General features: G+C 45.5%; 1 protein-coding gene across 6 annotated transcripts in view; it reads right to left on the reverse strand.

Moving 5' to 3' along the window:
• The window catches only part of RPH3A (rabphilin 3A), a 480,291-nt gene that overhangs the window by 181,976 nt on the left and 278,418 nt on the right, over positions 1-19,897 (reverse strand). For all 6 annotated transcript variants that reach the window (XM_073562255.1, XM_073562313.1, XM_073562371.1 and 3 more), the window contains 3 exons: positions 12,658-12,787; positions 12,207-12,290; positions 10,772-10,937 (listed from right to left, as the gene is read on the reverse strand). In XM_073562255.1, coding sequence (XP_073418356.1) covers positions 10,772-10,937; positions 12,207-12,290; positions 12,658-12,787 — 380 coding nt within the window. The remainder of the gene's footprint in view (positions 1-10,771; positions 10,938-12,206; positions 12,291-12,657; positions 12,788-19,897) is intronic.

Consider the following 19,897-nt stretch of genomic DNA (forward strand, 5'->3'; position numbering starts at 1 on the left):
CATAGCATTTAGGGAGTTAATAGCCAAGGGTGACACTTAGGGTACCGTTACACCTAGCGATGCACCAGCGATCCCGACTAGCGATATGACGTGGTCAGGATCGCTGGTGCATCGCTAGGTGGTCGCTAGTGAGCTGCCACACAGGCAGATCTTACCAGCGACATCGCTGGGGACGGGGATCGCTACTTACCTGTCAGACGCAGCCTCCCGCCCGGCTCCACGCGTCGCTTGTCGGCGCCACAGGAAGCCCAGCAGGAAGTGGCCGAGGAGGAATGGTCCAGGAGCTTCTCGCGCGATCAGCGATAACCAGCGGGGGAGCCAGTCGGAGGTAAGTATCGCTAGCAATATCGCTGCAACGTCACAAAATCGGTGACTTTACAGCGATATTGCTAGCGATATCGCAGTGTGTAACGGGGGCTTACACCATTGCTGGCTGTTCGTGCAGATGCTCAGCCACTGGTAGAGCTGAGCTGCTGCACTAATCGGGCAGAGGAAGTGCTGATATTTCAGCATCTCCTGCGCTATCATGCTGTGATCGGTCAATCAGATTGACTGACCGATCACAGTGATCTGGGTGCAGGACCGACAGCATGGGTCTTTGCACCTCTTCCCGTGCCTCTTAGCTGTCACAGACAGCTGTCGGCACTGAACTGTCAACTGTATGTTTACACTCAGTGATAGTTTAAATGCATGACAGACACAGTCCGTCCTGGTGCGGGAACTGACACCCGGCCATGATGGCCTGTGTCCGTTGTTGGACGTTAATGTGTTCAATAAGCAGTTTGGAGTATATCACAATGTTTTCCTGAGCAAAAGAAAAGATTAAGAAGAAATATATTCAATGGGTGGTCAATATATATGATGGAATATTCCTATTGTTTTCAATCTTTACACTTATTTATAATTAAAACCTCAACTAAATGAAGCTAAATACATTATTCATGTAGAGAGCGATACATTGTCTGAAAAATGTGACAAATATGTGACTGCAGTGTCAAACTGGGGTAACGGGCCACCTAGTAATTCTAATACTGGTACCTGGGGATCCCCATTCAATTGCATGCAATATTACCTGACCCCAATTCACAAACTTACCTATGTTTCTGTCACGATCCGTTTTTGGATTCATGGCGGCTCTGGTTCCACTATAATTTAAATGTAGCTTTTTTCCTTTCAGGCCAGCAGGGGTTAATGTCAGTTTTCCTTGCTGGCTAGGTCAGCTCATGTGGGTGGTGTCCACTCCCACCATCCTTTAAATAGTCACCTGAAGCATCAGGTGACTGTTGGTGAGTAATTCTATGGAGACCAGCCTTGCAGTTCTTTGGTGTCAGCGCTGCGTCAGCTACTTCTGGAGTTTGAGGTTCTATTTCCGTGTTCTCTGCAGTGTGGAGCTTGGCAGTGGAGTCTGGAAGCTAAGTGTTGTGTTTTTACCTTGTCTGTCTCATGCTTGTCACCACCTCCTGTGTTGTACCATCTGCAGTGCTGAGGCTAACGACCTTGCTGGCCAGTGAACTAGCCAGGGCAGTGCGAGGTGACAGCGAGGGATGAGATTCGTGACGGCAGCGGGGGGGCGAACCCGCATAGGTTGTTAAGGGAGTGCAGGAACAGGCTCAGGTTGGAGTTCAGGAGGTGTCCCATCCCTCATTTCCTATTGTGAGGGCCTTCCTCTACCCATTTCCATCCTATTGAGTGTGTATTGTGCCATCCGCTGTCCGACCCCCTATGGGATTGTGACAGTTTCTATAAAATATACTGGGTAGTTTGTTAAAGGTAACACATGCACTGAGCTAATGCCCTGCTAAATGCTAAAAACAGAATCACTTGGATTTGTTGAAGCGTTTCAGAGTTATTACCACATAAAGACACAGCTCAGTATTGTAAAAGTTCTCCTAGTCAGGAAAGTGAAGACAGGCTTCGGAGAAAAGGGGTTAAAGAAACATTGGCTAATTCATAGGAATAGTTTAGTAACTGTCACATTTTCCATAAAGTAGATACCAATAGAGTTGAGCGAAACAGGTCGGTCAGATTAAAAAATCACCGACTTTCGCCAAAGTCAGGTTTCTCCGATCAAAACCCGACCCTAGCGTGAGGTCAGCCATGAGGTCGCCAATCAGCGCACCAAAGTAGTGTTTCACATGATGCTTTCAGAGCCTTTTCTCACCCAATGATGGAGGATGCACACTGTGGGCAACGCGATGACATGCACTGCGGCCAGCACCATCTTAGAGAAGGGCATTGAAGTGATTGGCTGGCTTTGTGTGGCGTCACAGTGGGTATAAAAGGCTGAGAACGCCGACCGCCATCTTACTTCTGCCGATCTTACAATAGGGAGAGGTGCTGCTGCTGATTCTGAACAGGGAGAGAATTAGGCAGGGAAGAAGAAAAAAAAACTGCTTCTGCTGATAGCGCTTTTCACTGTACAGTTAGTGTGCAGTGAAAGGGGAGGATTTTTGTTGTGTGCAGCAGCGCTGGTGATGATTAGGCTGCCTTTTAAGGCTACCTGATAGCTGCATTGCTGTGCGCACACTGCTGTTCAAACTGCTTTTTTCAAAGCACTCCAAATTTTATTATTTTGTCCTGGTGAGTTACTGAGTGTTCATTTTTTCACACACCGTCTAGCGGTGTACGCTCCTCACACACTACCATGTAACGGCTGGTATCACGGACAAATAGAAGCTATCTGGATGTGACTCTGGAAGAAAAAGCCGAGGAGTTTGTCCATTTTTCCAGACCTACACCTTAGAGTCGTGTCCATTTTTCAAACAGTTTCGTATATCTGCTGTTTGACGGTCAAAACTAGACAGAGACAGCGTGTGTCAGTCCGTATACAAATACACGGAGCTTGACAATTTTCCTTACACACATCGTATAGAGCTGTCCGATTCTCCAACAGTATTGTATATCTGCCATTCGCATTACAGTCACTTTTATACCAAGTCAGTGTGTGTGTGTGACACTCCGTAAATACATATATGGAGATTGTTAGTTGCACAAAAATCGTATACAGCTGTACACCTCTGATATAGTTCCGTATATCTGCTTGTTGGATTACGGTCCAATACATGCTGTGAGAGCGTCTGTGACTAACATAATATATACGTTGATTTAATTTGTTTAATACACCTTACACAGCTGGACGCTCCTCATACAGTACCATCTCTCTGCTGGTATTTTTAGTACATTTTCCCAAACATGAGGAAGTATGGTGGAGAGGTCATGGACGTGGGCAGGGGGGCGCAGCTGGTACTGATGGTGGTGGTGGTGCATCGGCTGGTTCTGGCAAAAGCACAATAGCCGCTAAGGCAGGAGGTGTTGAGCCTGCGTCAACCTCTGGCCCAAGAAGGCCTGTAAGGTTGCCTTTTCTTGGAGTAGGAAAACCGCTTTTAAAGCCGGAGCATCAGGAACAGGTTTTGGCGTACATTGCCGAAACAGCCACCAGCTCTATTGCCTCCTCTTCTGAACGGTCGAAACCTGCAAGCACGTAGTCATCAGTGCAGGGTTCTGGTCATAAAAAACCCCTTTGCTTGTATCCTTCACCCCCACCAAGAGTTAAGGATGCGGCAGCCCACATTTCAGATTACTCTATGGAGCTCTTTTCACATACCATGCCTGGGTTATCCAGTCAAATCCTGAATTCCCCAATCCAAGATGAATCTTACATGGAGTGTACTGATGCACAGCCACTGCTAGATGATTCTGCTGGTACATTGACCCACAGCACTACATTACCCTCGCAGTCTATTGAGTCAGAATCTGACCCTGATGAAACCCAGGTGCCCCTTCCTCATACTATACCACCTTACACATTGACACAGAGGAAGGTAAAGAGGAAGGTGCAGATGACCTTGAAGAGGAGGTGATGCATGACCCTGTTCTGGTCCCGGATTGGCATCCATTGGGGGAGGAGGGTGGCGCTGGCAACAGTTCAGATAAGGAGAAGGATCTGCTGCAGGCATTGACATCGCAGCAGCGGTTATCTAGCAGGCCCGTAGCTGTCCTAAAACGTGGAACAAAAACTAAAAGAGTTGCAGGACAGCTTGATCAGGCGGTCTACTTAGCACAGCGTGCAAGGCCAGAAAATTTATACTATAGTAGGAAGAGTGCAGTGTGGCACTTCTTTGTCCAAAATCCTACTGATGAGGCAAAGGTTACCTGTAAGAAGTGCGGAAGGACCTTTAGCCGAGGTAAACAAATCAGAAATTTGAATACCAGTTGAATGCTTAGACATTTAATCAACATGCACTTGCAAGCGTGGACGGACTACAAAACCTCAGGTAGCACATGTGCACCTGCTCCGACTGAAGGTAGCCAACAACGCTCCATCGCTACCCCCACTGTAAGACCACCGCCAACATTAAGCACACCACCAGCACTAAATGTGGAGGTGTCATCGCAAGGCCAAAGCACTCAGGGAATCACAATGGTTTTGCAACACAACACTGAATCTAGGCCATCACCACCAATACCATCACCATCCCCCTCTCACTCCATCCGGTCCACCGCTACTTCCCCCATATGCAGCTCTACAGTCCAGTTCACCCTACCAGACACTCTGAGTAGGACAAGAAAGTACTTATCCTCTCATCCACGTACATTGTGTTTGAACGCCTACATTGCCAAACTAATCTCAGAGATGATGCCCTACCGTTTGGTTGAAAGCAAAGCTTTCTGCAACCTCATGGCCTACGCTGTCCCACGCTATGACCTACCTAGCCGGCACTTCTTTTCTCGAAAAGCCATCCCTGCCCTCCACCAGCATGTGAAAGACCGCATTGTCCATGCACTAAAACAGTCAGTGAGTGGAAAGGTGCACCTCACAACAGATGCATGGACCAGTAGGCATGGCCAGGATCATTACGTGTCCATCACTGCGCACTCGGTTAATGTGGTAGATGCAGGCTCCACTGGGGACAGCGGCGGTGGAACAGTGCTGCCTAGCTCACGGTATAGGAAACAGTTGGCTGTAGGCTTTTGCTCCTCCTCCTCGTCTATCAGCGAAAGCTCATCCACAGAGTGCAGTCGCACGAGCACTACATCCGCAGCTGGCAGTGTTGCACAGGAGGTGTCCCACTATCGAACAGCTAGTGGTAAGCGTCAGCAAGCTGTGTTAAAGATGATGTCTTTGGGCGACAACAGACACAACGCGGAGGTACTGGCCGACTACTTGCAGCGACAAACAGAGTCATGGCTGGGCAGTCTACATCTTGAGGCAGGCAAGGTAGTCAGTGATAACGGCCGTAATTTTGTGGCAGCCATAGCCCGTGCAAAACTCAAACACATACCTTGCCTGGCTCACACTTTGAACCTGGTGGTGCAGTGCTTCCTTAATAATTATCCGGAGTTAACATCCCTGCTCCATAAGGTGCGAAGACTGTGCTCGCACATCCATCGCTCGGCCGTACACTCCAGTCATATGCAGAAGCTGCAGCGATTGCTCCACCTCCCCAAGCACCGCCTAATCATAGATGTTGCAACAAGGTGGAACTCCACCCTGCACATGGTTGAGAGGCTGTGCGAACAGAGGCAGGCTGTAATGCATTTGTGGGAGGATACACAGGCAGGCAGTTTGAGGGAAGACATGAAATTGTCGGGTGTGCAGTGGTCAAAGCTGAAAGACCTCTGTAAAGTCCTTCAGTGTTTTGAGGAATGCACACGGCTGGTAAGCGCAGGCGACGCCATCATAAGCATGAGCATCCCACTTATACATCTGCTCATGCAAAGTTTGACGCACATTAAGGATCAGGCGTCTGCAGCGGAGGAGGAGCAGGGAAGCCTTGATGACAGTCAGCCAGCCATTGTCTGGTCAGGAAACTGTCCTGGACGAGGTGGAGGAAGAAGAGGAAGAGGATGAGGGAGATGATTATTTTGGGGAGGAGGATGTTTCTCACAGGGCAAGAGAAAATGTTGGCGTTCCAAGGTCAGGGACAGTGTTTGCGTGACTGTAGGGAAGTGGATTTGCCAGAAACTGCTCCTCCACCCACCACGGGCAGTGCATCATTGACACCTGGAACATTGGCACACATGTGCGATTATGCCTTGCGAATCCTAAAAAGGGACCCCCGCATTGTCAAAATGATGAGAGATGACGACTACTGGCTGGCCAGCATCCTCGATCCACGCTACAAAGGCAAATTACACAACATCATGCCACAGGAGAACCTAGAGATAATATTGGCAAACAAACAAGCAACTCTGGTAAACTGTTTGTTTGAGGCTTTCCCAGCACACAGCAGTGGTGCTGGTTCTCCCACGAGCTGTAGTGGGCACAATGGAAGAGGTGTTCGTGGTGCACACAGCAGAAGTGGCGTTGGAGACAGGGGTTTAAGGACCATGTTCTGGAATGATTTCTCAAGTACCGCTCACACTACTGCTAATACTGCATCGATTACAAGTGACAGGAGGCAGCAGTTGTCAACTATGGTTACAAACTACTTTTCCTCCCATATCGATGTTCTCCCTCACAGGTCATTCCCCTTTGACTATTGGGCCTCTAAACTGGATGCCTGGCCTGAATTGGCACAATATGCCTTACAGGAGCTCGCTTGCCCTGCTGCTAGTGTGTTATCTGAACGAGTCTTCAGTGCTGCTGGATCAATCTTGACAGAAAAAAGGACCCGTCTGTCGACCCAAAATGTTAATGATCTAATCTTCATTAAAATGAATCATGCATGGGTTTCAAAGGATTTTGTCCCACCTTCCCCTGATGACACACAGGTTACCAGAAAAGTGCCTCGGTTTTTTCCTTCTCTTCCTCAGGCATGCCCAACTACGCCCTTTGCAGCAGCTGAATGTCCAGCCAACACATCTACATATGCCAATTTTTAAACCTCCCTAACTGGGCTGCCCACCCCTCCCCCAATGGCTGGGGTCAAGACCTGGCGCACCCGGGCAAGTGCCGTTGCTCTGAACAGGTGGATGGGCCCACTGATATCCGACGGCAATGGCACAGGGCCCTTCATAGTTCAATACCCACTCGCCAACAGACACACCAGCGTACTATGAGGGGCCCTGTGCCAGTACAGTCGACCACGATTGTTTGTGCCCCCCCTGCTTGGTCATGGCCACAGCACTTGCAAGTTGAAATACTTACCTCTCCCTGCTCCACCACTGTGTAGTCTGGGCAGTTAAATCCTCTACAGGTACGGCCACTAGAAATTTGGTGTATTGATCAATGATGGTTAAGATGTAGCTATGGCCTGTCCTGCTGGCCTCTACCTCCAGATGATCAATGGCTACCATTTGAAATGGACGTCAACTTACAAGCGAATGCAGTGGCCTTTCACAGTTGTGATATTCACAGACGTGTGACATTTCTGCCACCATTTTTCAATGTCTCCTCTCATGCCAATCCAATAGAATCGCCTGTGGCTTCTGTCTTTTGCACTCCAAAATGACCATACATCATGATAGGCAATGAGGACTGTGGGTACATATCTCCCTGTGATCACAATTTGATGGAGACGAGTAACGGTGATGTGATCCACGCTACTGCGATAAAGCAATCCTTTCTTCCCAAAAACCTTTTTCGCTTTCTCCACAGACACAGTAATTGAGGGTCTGCATCGCCTCTGCAACATCTACTGAGAGGTTTTCCCGCGATGAGTAATTCCAAAATTTCTGCTAACATTCGACTTTGCGTCTATACTTGTATCCATGTAGTTTCCAGTAGCGGAGATTCTTGACTGGCTTACTGAGATTGAAATATATACGAAGACTTATAAGTACCACAACACTGTATACTGGTGTATGCTATGAATACCTTTCCCTTTTTCTACTTTTTTAATTCTGGTGTAATACATAGTGAGCCTGTGAGTGTCTGTGTCTGACTCTGGAAGTATAGACGGAAATTTAATCCTAGACTGGACATACCTGGTATATGCTGATACAGTACCTTGTTTAAAAAATTTGTATTAAGGTATCATCTGTAGGATAACCAACTGTGGGGGGGACCCTCTTCTTGCTGCAGACAAACACGAGACTGAAACAGAGTTTGTTTTGAACAGGTCCGTTTTTAGTGCCCATCCTTCTGTCGACAACAGCAATTCACCACAGCCGTTTCACATTTCTCTGTACACAGGCCCCGGTACCTTCACTTCCTTTGTAACTATAATCATGGCGTCCTCTGTGGCTCTTCCACTGTGGCTGGCCTAGGCCCAACCACCACAGCGCTGCACCAGTCTGAGCACACCGTCCGTATGATCGCCCCAGGCCGTCTTTGTCTGCGGCTACCGTCCTCTGGGCCACTGCCCCATGACCGCCTCAACTGTCAGTCCTCTCTGGAGCCTTTCCACTGTCTCTATTTTCTCAGCAGAACTTCCTCTTTACTGTGCTCCCTTCGCTGACTGACTCTTCCAGAACCTTCCCTCAGCCTTTTATACTTCCAGTTCTGGTAACCCCGCCCATCATCACCTAACAGTTTCTCTGACCAATGGCAGCTATTCAGTCCCACTCCTACACTCTCCACTGCCCTCCAATGGGCAAGCTAAAGCACTGCACCCTTTCTCTTTATCTTAGCGGTTTCACACCTACACTGCGCTACACCTCTGCTTCTCACTACAGGCTGTTTTGTCTGTCAGTCCTCCTTCCCTACATCATCCATAGTGAGTGAGTGTGTGTGGGTTACACCTTCTATATATACGGTGAATCGGAGAAACAAATTTTTACACTATACTTGATACAGCTTGTATCTTGTTATACAGTACCTTTGTTCGACATTTAGCATTAAGGTCAAATCCATACTGTGTAAGCGTCTGAGAGTGACTACGGGACTATTTATATGGAGATTTCAATTGTACCCTAAAAAATATATACTTGCTATCTTGTTATCCAGGATTTTTTTTACAACATTTTTCATTATGGTCAAACCAAACTGAGTGATCATCTGAGGGTGACTACGGAAATATATACCGATATTTTCAATTTGGCCAACTCTGTATACAGCAGAACGCTTCTGATACAGTAACCTTTTTAGCTATTTAGATTCTGGTGTAATCCATAATGAGCCTGTAAACGTCTGTCTATTACTCCGGCAATATATTTGGAACTTTAAGATTACCCCAACACTGTATACAGCTGTACGCTTGTGTTACATAACCCATTTACAGCTTTTCATGTTCTTGTGTAATCCATACTGTGCCTGAGAGCATTTGTGTCTGCCTCCTGAAATGTATACAGAGAATCAGAATGTTAACACTATACTATATATACCTTGTATCTGGTGATACTGTACCCTTTTTCAACTTGTTATTTTATTGGGTAATCTATACTGAGCCTGTGAGCGTCTGTGTATGCCTCATGAAATATATATATGGAGATTTACTGTTATCCTTAGACTGTATAGAGCTGTACGCTTCTGATACAATACCATATATCTGCTGGTATTTTGGGTCCATTTTCGAAAACATGAGGATGTATGGTGGAAGAAGACGCGGATGTGGGCGTGGAGGGCCACCTGTTACTGATGGTGGTGGTGGTGCATCTGCTGGTAGTGCCAAAAACACAATAGCAGCTAAGGAAAGAGGTGTTGAGCCAGCGTCATGGTGTAGCTCTGGAAGGCCTGTAAGGCTCTGTTTTCTGGGAGGAGGTAGACTGTTTTTAAAGCTGGAGTATCAGGAACGGTTTGTGGCCTACATTGCTGAAACAGCCTCCAGCTCTATCGCCTCCTCTTCTGAAGTTGTAAAAAATGCAAGCACTGAGTCGTAACTGCAGGCTTCTGGTCAGGAGCAACCCCTTTCCTTGTGTCCTTCACCCACACCAAAAGTGAAGGATGTGGAAGCACACACCTCAGATTACTCCATGGAGCTCTTTTCACATACCATGCCTGGGTTAATTAAAAATAGGGCCCATCATGTACTGGAGCAATGTAAATGGGGCAGATCAGACACTGGAGCAGCATCTAAGGGGCACATTATACACTGGAGCATTACAAATGGGGCCCATTATATATGGAGCATTATTAGGGCCCATGATACACTGGAGCATCATCCATGAGGCCCATCATGTACTGGAGCAATGTATATGGGGCAGATCAGACACTGGAGCAGCATTTAAGGGGCACATTATACACTGGAGCATTACAAATGGGGCCAATTATATATGGAGCATTATGTGGCGCTCATCAGATACTGTATGGAACATTATATGTGACTAATTATTTGGTATGGAGAAATATATGGGGCTCATTATTCTGTATGGTGCACAATGTGGTGGCCATAACACTGTAAGGATTAATATACTGTCCTGTTTTGAGCTATTGTACAATTTAAAATAGATCAGTCATGTAAGCAGTGAAGTATGTGTCATTGTACTATACCTATATTTCTGTGGTGTATCGGAGCATCATGAGTTGTGGTATGTGTTAAAGGGGCGCACTGAAACTCTTTGGCCCAGGGCATATGAAAACCTGGAGCCAGCCCAACCCCCCCCACAACTTTAGCCAAATAACCCCCAGTTTTCAATGCGTAACTATTATTAGGAAGTAAATTAAGGTTGACAAGCTTCAGTTATAAGAATTGATGTTTTTGGCATTGAAATGGGCACTGTAAGTGTGTTTACTGTCTTCCACTCCCTGCCGACTTTGCTTCCTCATTGACTTGCATTGGGTTTCGTGTTTCAGTCGGCCTCCAACTTTTCCCTATAGTCAGCCGATTTCGTTTGACCCGACTTTTGCGAAAGTCGGGTTTCATGAAACCCGACTCGACCCGAAAAAAGGCAAAGTCGCTCATCTCTAGATACCAACATGTTCATTTAAATTATCCAATGGTTTTATTACCTCGACTTTGGCCACGGGGGTAGCGTTTTTGTTCTGGAGCTTGAGCTTCTGTTGTGGTTGATTCACTTGGCGGATTCTGGGTTTTTTGCTTGCTCACTGGCATTGGTTGTGGAAGTACATGTTTTGGAAAGCCTTTAAAGAACCATGCTCCAGATCTTTTCCATACCTAAAGATATTAGGAGAAATGTAAATGTGTACTCATTATGTGGGTTCTTCACCATTTACATATCTGTATAAAACTGAAGGCTGGGGAATGGCATAGCATGACTTGTTTCCCTTTTACTGATGTCAACACAGTGACGATCCAGTTTGAACTTAAAGTCATATAAGGCTGGCAAAAAGATAAGATGTAATTCCTCATAACGATAACACATACATGACACATTTATGTTGATATGCCATAAATACTTATTATGGGAATACCCTTTATGTTAGAGGTTTAGACCAGAGAGAGCCTAAAGTTTTATCTCCATAGAACCCAAACATAAATTGGTTTTATGCTATGCCAGACATCCCAAGGAAATCATGCTTTAAAAAGGTAACCATTCATGTCCAAAAATGCTATGTACCTGCAGATATAGAGATAATCTGCTGGTAAATGGCGCTAAAATCATGGAGCACTTCTAGAGTTTTACTGGAGCAGTGACTAGACAGAAAAAATGAACTTATATTCTCCCTATAGCCACTTGCTTCTGGTCATTGGTGTGGCACAGAGAGCTGGCACAGTCACCGCTCACTGCAGAATGAGTGTATATTAATCACTCCCTGGCACAGTGATTTGCAGTCTGCTCTACAGAGTATGTCTAACAGATCTAATGAATGACAAGATAGTAAACCAAAAAACTGTTCCCTAAAGTATGCAATCTCAGAGTATTTGCTGCCTCTTTTTAAGGCTTGATCCGGTTCTAGACTGAAAATTACCATTGCGGTGGTCCGAGATCAAAGACTTTCTCAATCTAACCTTTCACATGTGTAGCTACCTAACATGTATCAGCTCCATACTTTTATTACTATTCAATTAACATTTTTCAAAGCAGCTATTAAATGTAAGCTTTCAAATGTGAGGCCTCCTCTGCCCCCCACCCCAAAAAAAAGTCTGCTGGAAAATGCTTAAATTCAGGATAATATTGCAAAACTGAAATGAATGTAAGCTTTACAACCTCATTTAGACTACAAACAACATTTGTGTAAGTTCTGATCTGTAAGGAAGAAAGATTAGCATGGACAATATTGTTGTTGAAATGTACAAGTATTTTTGAGATATTTATAATGTAGCTATTATTTGTAAGTCAATTTCAACTAAACTTAATTTTGAGTTTTTCAATGCTTATCATTGGAAAGTGGCAACATAACAAAAGTGCTGGTGCAGTCAGTATTGGGATGTGGAGCATGTTCTCCAAGTGTACAAATCAGGACTTGTACATGTGACACTTACCTCACGCTGCTCACTACATATTTTGCAAAGCCAGATAGAATGGGGGCGACTGTTGGTCTGGACTCCACACTTTGTGCAAACATTCTGTTAAAATCAAGTATAATATTCTAAATTAGCATTAGAAGTAGTAGGAAGGGTAGTAGTGACATAAGCTAGATAGTAAAAGCCTATAATAGACAGATATTCCGATTAAGTTTCCTAAAAACAATACATTAGAAAAAACAACTGTTAACTATCCTTAAATTCTCAAGATTCATTTTGCTAATATTCTGAAATTGACCTATTGTCTCATTATGGAAGCTATATATTGCTGCTTTTATTTCCTGAAATTACAGAAAACATTCTTTAAAAACATTTTGTATAAAATACTGTAATTTTCAAAATATTGAAATTTTGAAACGGCTCCAAATCATAAAATGTTATGCTGCTGGTTAGAAATAATGATAATGACCTTTTTGCAGTCTTCACAGACAACACACTTTGATCCAGGCAAGCCCAACTGCTCTCCACAAAGAATGCAACGATTAACACCATCACCCGTCACCGTCTTCCTCATATCCTCTAATCGGTCCACCAACCGCCTGGGGAAAACAAATTCAGTTACTTGACTTTTTCTCTATACCAATCCATGTATTTTCTCTATTATATCACTTATGTAATGTCTTACCAAGGTAAGGAAGCAGAAATTCCATTTCGCACTGAAACTGAATAAACAAGCGAAGAAGCTTTTTAAACCTAATTAATAAAAAGAACTGAAATCAAATGGGTTACAACTGCATTGTCATCAAAAGGAAGATTATGAAAAGGAAATCCAATAATTGTGGTTTATTGGTCAATGTGTTTCAAAGTATCAAACTTCTTCATCAGGACAGCCACAGATTGCAGTGGTTTGCCCTGATGAAGAAGTTTGATACTTTGAAATGCATTAACCAATAAACCACAATTCTTGGAATTCAGTCTCCTCACCACGCTTCCGACAGCGTCGCAGTTTTAACCCATTTGATTCCATTTCTTTTTGTTTCTATTGTTGTGGGTCTGCAGCCGCCTATGCCTTTATAATGGTTGTGAGCACACAACTCGACCAGGTGAGCATTTTTGCCCATATTTTCCCAAAACATTATTTGGCTAAGCCTCTATTGCACTTATTTGTTTTTTGTTTTTCTCTATTGCACTTTTTGTCTTTCCAGCTCTTTACTTTAAAACCAAATTAATGACATTTCATCTAATCTTTTAGATTTGAATTTTAGTTTAGTTTTATCCATTGTTCATAAAAGTAGGCTGTGTGAGGGATGCACTAGTTCTTCTTAACCCTTTCACGCCAGAGCCTGTTTTTGCCTTCATGACTGGTCCACTTTTTTCAATTCTGACCAGTGTCACTTTATAAGATCATAACTCTAGAATGCTTCAACAGATCCCAGTGATTCTGAGAATGTTTTCTTGTGACATATTATACTTTTTGATAGTGGTAAAATTTCTTGATATGACTTGTGTTTATTTGTTTAAAAAGAAATGGGAATTTTGTGAAAATTTTGAAAAGTTCCCAAATTTCAATCTTTTAATTTTTATGCCCTTAAATGAGTGTCATATTGCACAAAATAGTTAATAAATAACATTTCACATATGTCTTTCAGCACAATTTTTGAAACATGATTTTTTTTTTATTAGGACGTTATAAGGGTTAAAAGCTGACCAGCGATTTCTCATTTTTCCAACCAAATTATCAAAACCATTTTTTTTAGGGACCACCTCACATTTGAAGTGAGTTTGGGGGATCAATGACAAAAAATACTGAAAAATGACACCATTCTAAAAACTGCACCCCTCAATGTGCTCAAAACCACATTCAAGAAGTTAATTAATTACGTGCTTCACATGAACTGAATCAATATGGAAGGAAAAAATGAACATTTAACTGTTACAAACATTTTAATTCAGAACCAATTTTTTTTTATTTTCACAAGTGTAAAAAGAGAATATGAACCACAAAATTTGTTGTGCAATTTCTCCTGAATACACTGATATACCATATGTGGGGGTAAACCACTGTTTGGGCGCACGGCAGAGCTCGGAAGGGAAGGAGCACTGTTTGACTTTTTCAATGCAGAATTGGCTGGAACTGAGATCGGACGCCATGTCATGATTGGAGAGCCCCTGATGTGCCTAAACAGTGGAAACCCCCCACAAGTGACCCCATTTTGGAAACTAGATCACCCAAGGAACTTATCTGGATGTGTGGTGAGCACTTTGAACCCCAAGTATTTCACTAAAGTTAATAAATGTAGAGCCATGAAAACAAATAATCATTTTTTTTTCCATAAAAATGATCTTTTAGCCCCCAATTTTTTATTTTCACAAGGTAACAGGAGAAATTAGACCCCCAATTTGTCCTGAGACTGCCGATACCCTATATTTGGGGGTAAACCACTGTTTGTGCGCACGGCAGGCTCGGAAGGAAGGAAGCACTTTTTTAATGCAGAATTGGCTGGAATTGAGATTGGACGCCATGTCATGTTTGGAGAGCCACTGATGTGCCTAGACAGTGGAAACCCTCCAATTCTAATTCCACCCCTAACCCTAACCACAACCCTAACACCAAACACACCCCTAACCCTAAGCCCAACCATAACCCTAACCCCAACACACCCCTAACCCTAATCCCAACCCTAGCCATAACACTAGCCACAAACCTAACCCTAACAAATCCCTAATCCTAATCCCAACCCTAACCCTAACTTTAGCCTAGCACTAACTTTAGCCTAACCCTAACTTTAGCCAAACACTAACCCTAACTTAAGCCTAACACTAATCCTAACTTTAGCCTAAGGGTCCCGTTTCACATAGCAACACACCAGCGATCCTGTCAACGAAACGACCTGGTAAGGATCGCTGGTGTGTCGCTACATGATCGCTAGTAAGCTGCCAAACAGGCAGATCTCTTCAACGATGCAGCAGTCCGATGGTGATCCATATAACTACCTCGGCGGTCGTTGGTACCTTGTCACACAGCAGCTTTTCTGACGACTCCCGCCTGTTTTCCCAAGTTCTGCGTTGCCAACGAGGTTGCTCATCGGCGTTAAAAACAGCGATGCGCGCTGGCCAGCGGGACACCAACGATCAAAAAATGCCCCAGGACAATTCGAGCACGATCAGCGACATCGCAGAGGGGGCCTGGTCGCCGCTGTGTGTCACATGGAGCGATATCGCTGGCGAGATCACTGTTGCGTCACAAAATCAGTGACGCTTCAGCGATCTCGCTATGTGAGATGGGGCCTTAAAACTAACCCTAAACTTAGCCTAACAATAACCCTAACTTTAGCCTAACCCTAACCTGCCTTATCTGTTTTTTAACTTTAAAACAAGATCGCTGACTGGCACAGCTGTTGCCAGAAGTACTTGTAACACTCTTTCTCCTCTAATCTTTCACTGACAGGAGATCAGAGGAGAAACAGTGTTATTATGAGGCAGATCGCCCAGGAAAGTTTGTTGCTACAACAAACTTTCTCAGCGATTTGTCTCATTGGCTGGTGTGACACTGACATCATCAGGACCTAAACCAATCAGGTCTCAATGAGGTTGGGGGTAACAGGAAGCATTGTGCGCCGGATTCCCCTAGTTATAAGGTACATGGGGTCCCGATCAGCACAAAACCGCCGACCGTAGACAAGCTGTGTGACTATATCCTTACAGTTAATGTTACATGGAAATAAAGTCTGGAAGTTAGCTCTCTCACAGAACAAAATAAACTATCTTGTAAGTACAATCTATTAGAGGGGCTGCCACATTGGTAACCATCACTTCAAGGATCTTTGCAAAATGGAGCATTGCCTGTAAGACATCATCACAGGAAGTATCTTTAAGGAGAATCAGTACTTCCCCCCCCCCCATTAACTCAACTTCCCAAAACAGGACTTCTGTAGTGAATTTCTGCCTTTGCACTTATTTCTGGGTAGGTTGAAAGGCTTGCTACGCTGTAGAACATTGGTTTATGGCCTAGATACTAGTGATGAGCGAACATGCATGGATAATGTGTTATCCGAGCACACTCGTGTCCCATTCAAGTATTTTCAACGTGCTAGAAAAAAAATGCTCGAGTCCCCAAGATTGCATGTCTCACGGTTGTTCGACAGCTGCAACACATACAGAGATTGCCTAACAGGCAATCCCTGCAGGTGTTGCGGCTGTCGAACAGCCGCAAGACGTACAGCGGCGGAGAGTCAAAAGTTTTTTAAAGCACACCAAAAATGCTTGATTAGGACACAAGTGTGCTCGGATATGACATTATTCATTCACACACACTCATTACTACTAGCTACCTCTCTTAGGTGATTCTCAAGTGCAAATTTTCTTGGTGCATGAATACAGATGTATGCTTCGACTTTCACTGCTATACAATTCTGTAAACTTTGTACAATGTTTATTCTAAACTCTTCTACAACAAAACAAACTAAATTACTTATCTGTTGGACGTAGCCTTGATGTGGAGGCTGAGTGCACAAACCACCATCACTAAAAATAGAATAACCATGACTAGATAATTTAGTCACTCCGAAGACAAGCCTCAGGAGATGAAATTAGGAATCCTAGATTCAGGGACGCTTCATGCGCTCCACTTGTGTGGTGACCTATATCCAGCACAGAAAATGGAGTACACAAAAGGAATGAAGCCCTGCCTGTACTGCGTGTGTTCTCTCCCTGGTGTGTAGAGATGCAGCCTGTGTTTGATGTATATTTCATTTATCGTACAAATTGTCTTTTGGGAAAACAGATAATAAGCACAGAACTAGGAACTAGGATGAATGAACAAACCTGAAAACATTAGCCAGTAAAAGACACCATCTAATTCTACATTTTATTGCATTATTGTGGGATTAATAAATTTGAAACAAAAATGAGGAAGACCGATTATACGTTGCTCCTAGGGCTGCAAGAACCAATAACAGCCAAGAAATAGTTAGCTCGTAGATTTGCAGAGAATTTGTCAGCAGGTTTTTGCTATATAATATGATAGCAGCATAATATAGGGCAAGTGTGGCGCCTCTGAGGATTCAGTTGCCACAGAGGTACTGCACCTCCTCCTGAGGTGTGGTACCCCACCATCCAGGTAAGTTGGAGGCTCCTGACCACATTCCAACACTTGCATCCCACACAACACAGTAGTTCAGCAAAGCCTCATTGCGGCTCCCTTCTTGGAGTGTAGCAGAGCACCTTTGGTGGCTCCCTGCTTGGAACACGAAACGTGCTGGGAGGCGGGTGGAGTTAGAATACATAAAAGAGTGGGAAGGTTTAGGAGTTCAGTTTCAGTTCAGAGTCGGAGGAGAGAAGATACCTGGGAGAGGGATGGAGGAAGGAGGTGCTGCAGCAGATCTCAGTGACCTGGGTCTGCTGGCACGGGAAAGGAAAGAAGGAGAAAGACATTGAACAGAAACCTGATATTCCAAAAGAAGGAGAGGCTAGTACGGAACATAGGAGTAAAAGGGAACAGAGGATGTGGGTTAGGAGAGAACCCTGCCTAGAAGTTCTGAGCGCAATACCGGGGCCCGGTCCCCGAGGTTGTATGGATACTAATGGTCCTACAGCAGACACCGGTGGAGTAGTGGGCTGTAAATGCTCTACTCCCATCTAAGACTTGGGGGCACAACAGCAACTTGGATAGTGAGCCAGGACTCAGGAGTAAGGAGTCCCCGAAGCAGGCTACAGCTGTCTGCCGTACAAGTATAGTTCTTGGGAACATCTGTCAGGAGGAACTCCAGTGTAACTCAGTACTAGGAGTACTTCACACCAAAGGCGCTATAAGAGGAGACGTTCAGAAAGGCACATGTTGGCGGAGTGTTAGAAGGGAGCGTTCCATCTGACCTGGAGGTTGACTGGGTCCCGACCCGAAGGACACAGCACGGAGGCAGGCACCTGTGTGTACTACAGACTGTGAGTAAAGCTTTGGAACTACATGCTCTGGTGTCCTCCAATTATTCCTGCGCTAACACACCCTGTACCACTACATCTGGGTGCCAGTTTCTACACCACCTGTGCCTCTCCTCTACCCCTACATCTACACTGCCCTGGGACTACAGCTCCACCTGTGGGGAGCTTCACCATCTTGGCTGCAACATACCACCAGTCCCAGAGGATCTGCATGCAGCGTTGGCTTCACATCTCACTTGCCGAATACCACAGGTGGCATCACAAACTATTCATTTTATCAACTACATTCCACCATTTCAATTCCCCCATTACTTGGGCGCCCAGGGCCACGGACCGGGTCACCGCTGCTGTGACACATCCCGCTGACACCGGCCCGGTACCGAGTACCCCACAGCCCTGGGAGGGCGACCCAACTTGGCGTCACGAACAGGATGACAAGACCCGATGCCATTGGGTTCTGTGTGCCTAAGACTTAAAGTTTTTGAAAATGTGCAGAAGACCCAATTTAATAGACTGTAAAATGAACACTAAAAATGGCCGCTGGCACGGTGAAGAAGGGCGTGATAACATGGGAGGCCCTAAGAAAAGACCGCGAACTGTCCTGGGCCTCCCCTGCCTGAATTACTCTGCAATGGTGACATGGCCCACCCCCCGAGGGGTTCGTATACTGGCTTGGTATGGAGGAGCTGGAAGAAGACGCCGCCCCAAGAAGGAGGAGCGGAAGCCAGTGGCGGGAAAGGAGCCGAGACAGGAAGAATGCCAGAACGCCAAGATGGAAAGAGAAAAGAAGTCAGAAGAATGGGGGGAGGAGAAGCCACTCGCCCCCAGGCCGCCCCTGCGGAGGATACGACCACTGAGACACCCTCTGCAACGTCCGCCACTACCTCAAAGCAGATATTGCCATTGGATGAGCCCCGTACGGAGGAGGTAAATGAGGGTTCCGGAGCAGAATGGAGGGCCGGGACCGCGTCCCCGTCTGGACCGGGTGCGGTTGCATAGGCCTCCACCGACGGCTCTGGCAGCAACTGGCCTTGCTCCTGCCCGAATCCAGCTGCGATCTGCCCCATCAGCAACACCGGGAGTTGTGGCTGCCGCCGTCCACTACCAGGTACCGGGACTGGGGAGCCTCACCTGGGAGCGCAAGGTATAAATTACTGCCCCCGACATGACCCTAGCCTTAGGAGCGGAACCAACGAATAGGAATGGCCCAAATGACCTCTGCCGGCAACCCCAGACTGCAGTGCCGCTAGCTGAGGTCCCGATGGACACAGAAGAATCGGACTCCGAGGTACCAGCGTCAACGCCGGCTGAGTCACCAACAGCAGCCGAAGTGCCATCGGTGGTAGCAGACATGCCGTTCCCGCAGGCAGTTGACATTTCCATGGCCCTTTCAATTTCCCCGACCAGTCCCTATCTCATCCTTGAGAGGCAGAGTACATGCAATTGCAAAGCAACCAGCAACAGGAGGAAGACACCCAAAGTATCTCCCCCGGAAGCAGTTCCAGTAACCAGTCTCCAGAAATCCCAGGAGGAGACCACCACTAGCAATCTCAAGCAAAAATAACTCTCGTTACCCAGGAGGGTATTTGCACCGCTGTGCCTTTTGTTTCCTATTTTGATCATCATGGTTTAGTTTTGTCTTTCCAGTTGTTGCCCAGTTTCATTGGCAGCCTTCACATTTGAACTGCAGAGATCATGAACGCTGAGTGGTCCAGAACTGTTAATGTAAATAGTTGCACCTCTTTAGGTGCCCTCTCTTGGTTTTACATAGA

This window comes from Dendrobates tinctorius, unplaced genomic scaffold, assembly GCF_039654945.1.
Source record: "Dendrobates tinctorius isolate UK_male_01 unplaced genomic scaffold, ASM3965494v1 ptg000003l, whole genome shotgun sequence".
NCBI lineage: Eukaryota > Metazoa > Chordata > Amphibia > Anura > Dendrobatidae > Dendrobates > Dendrobates tinctorius.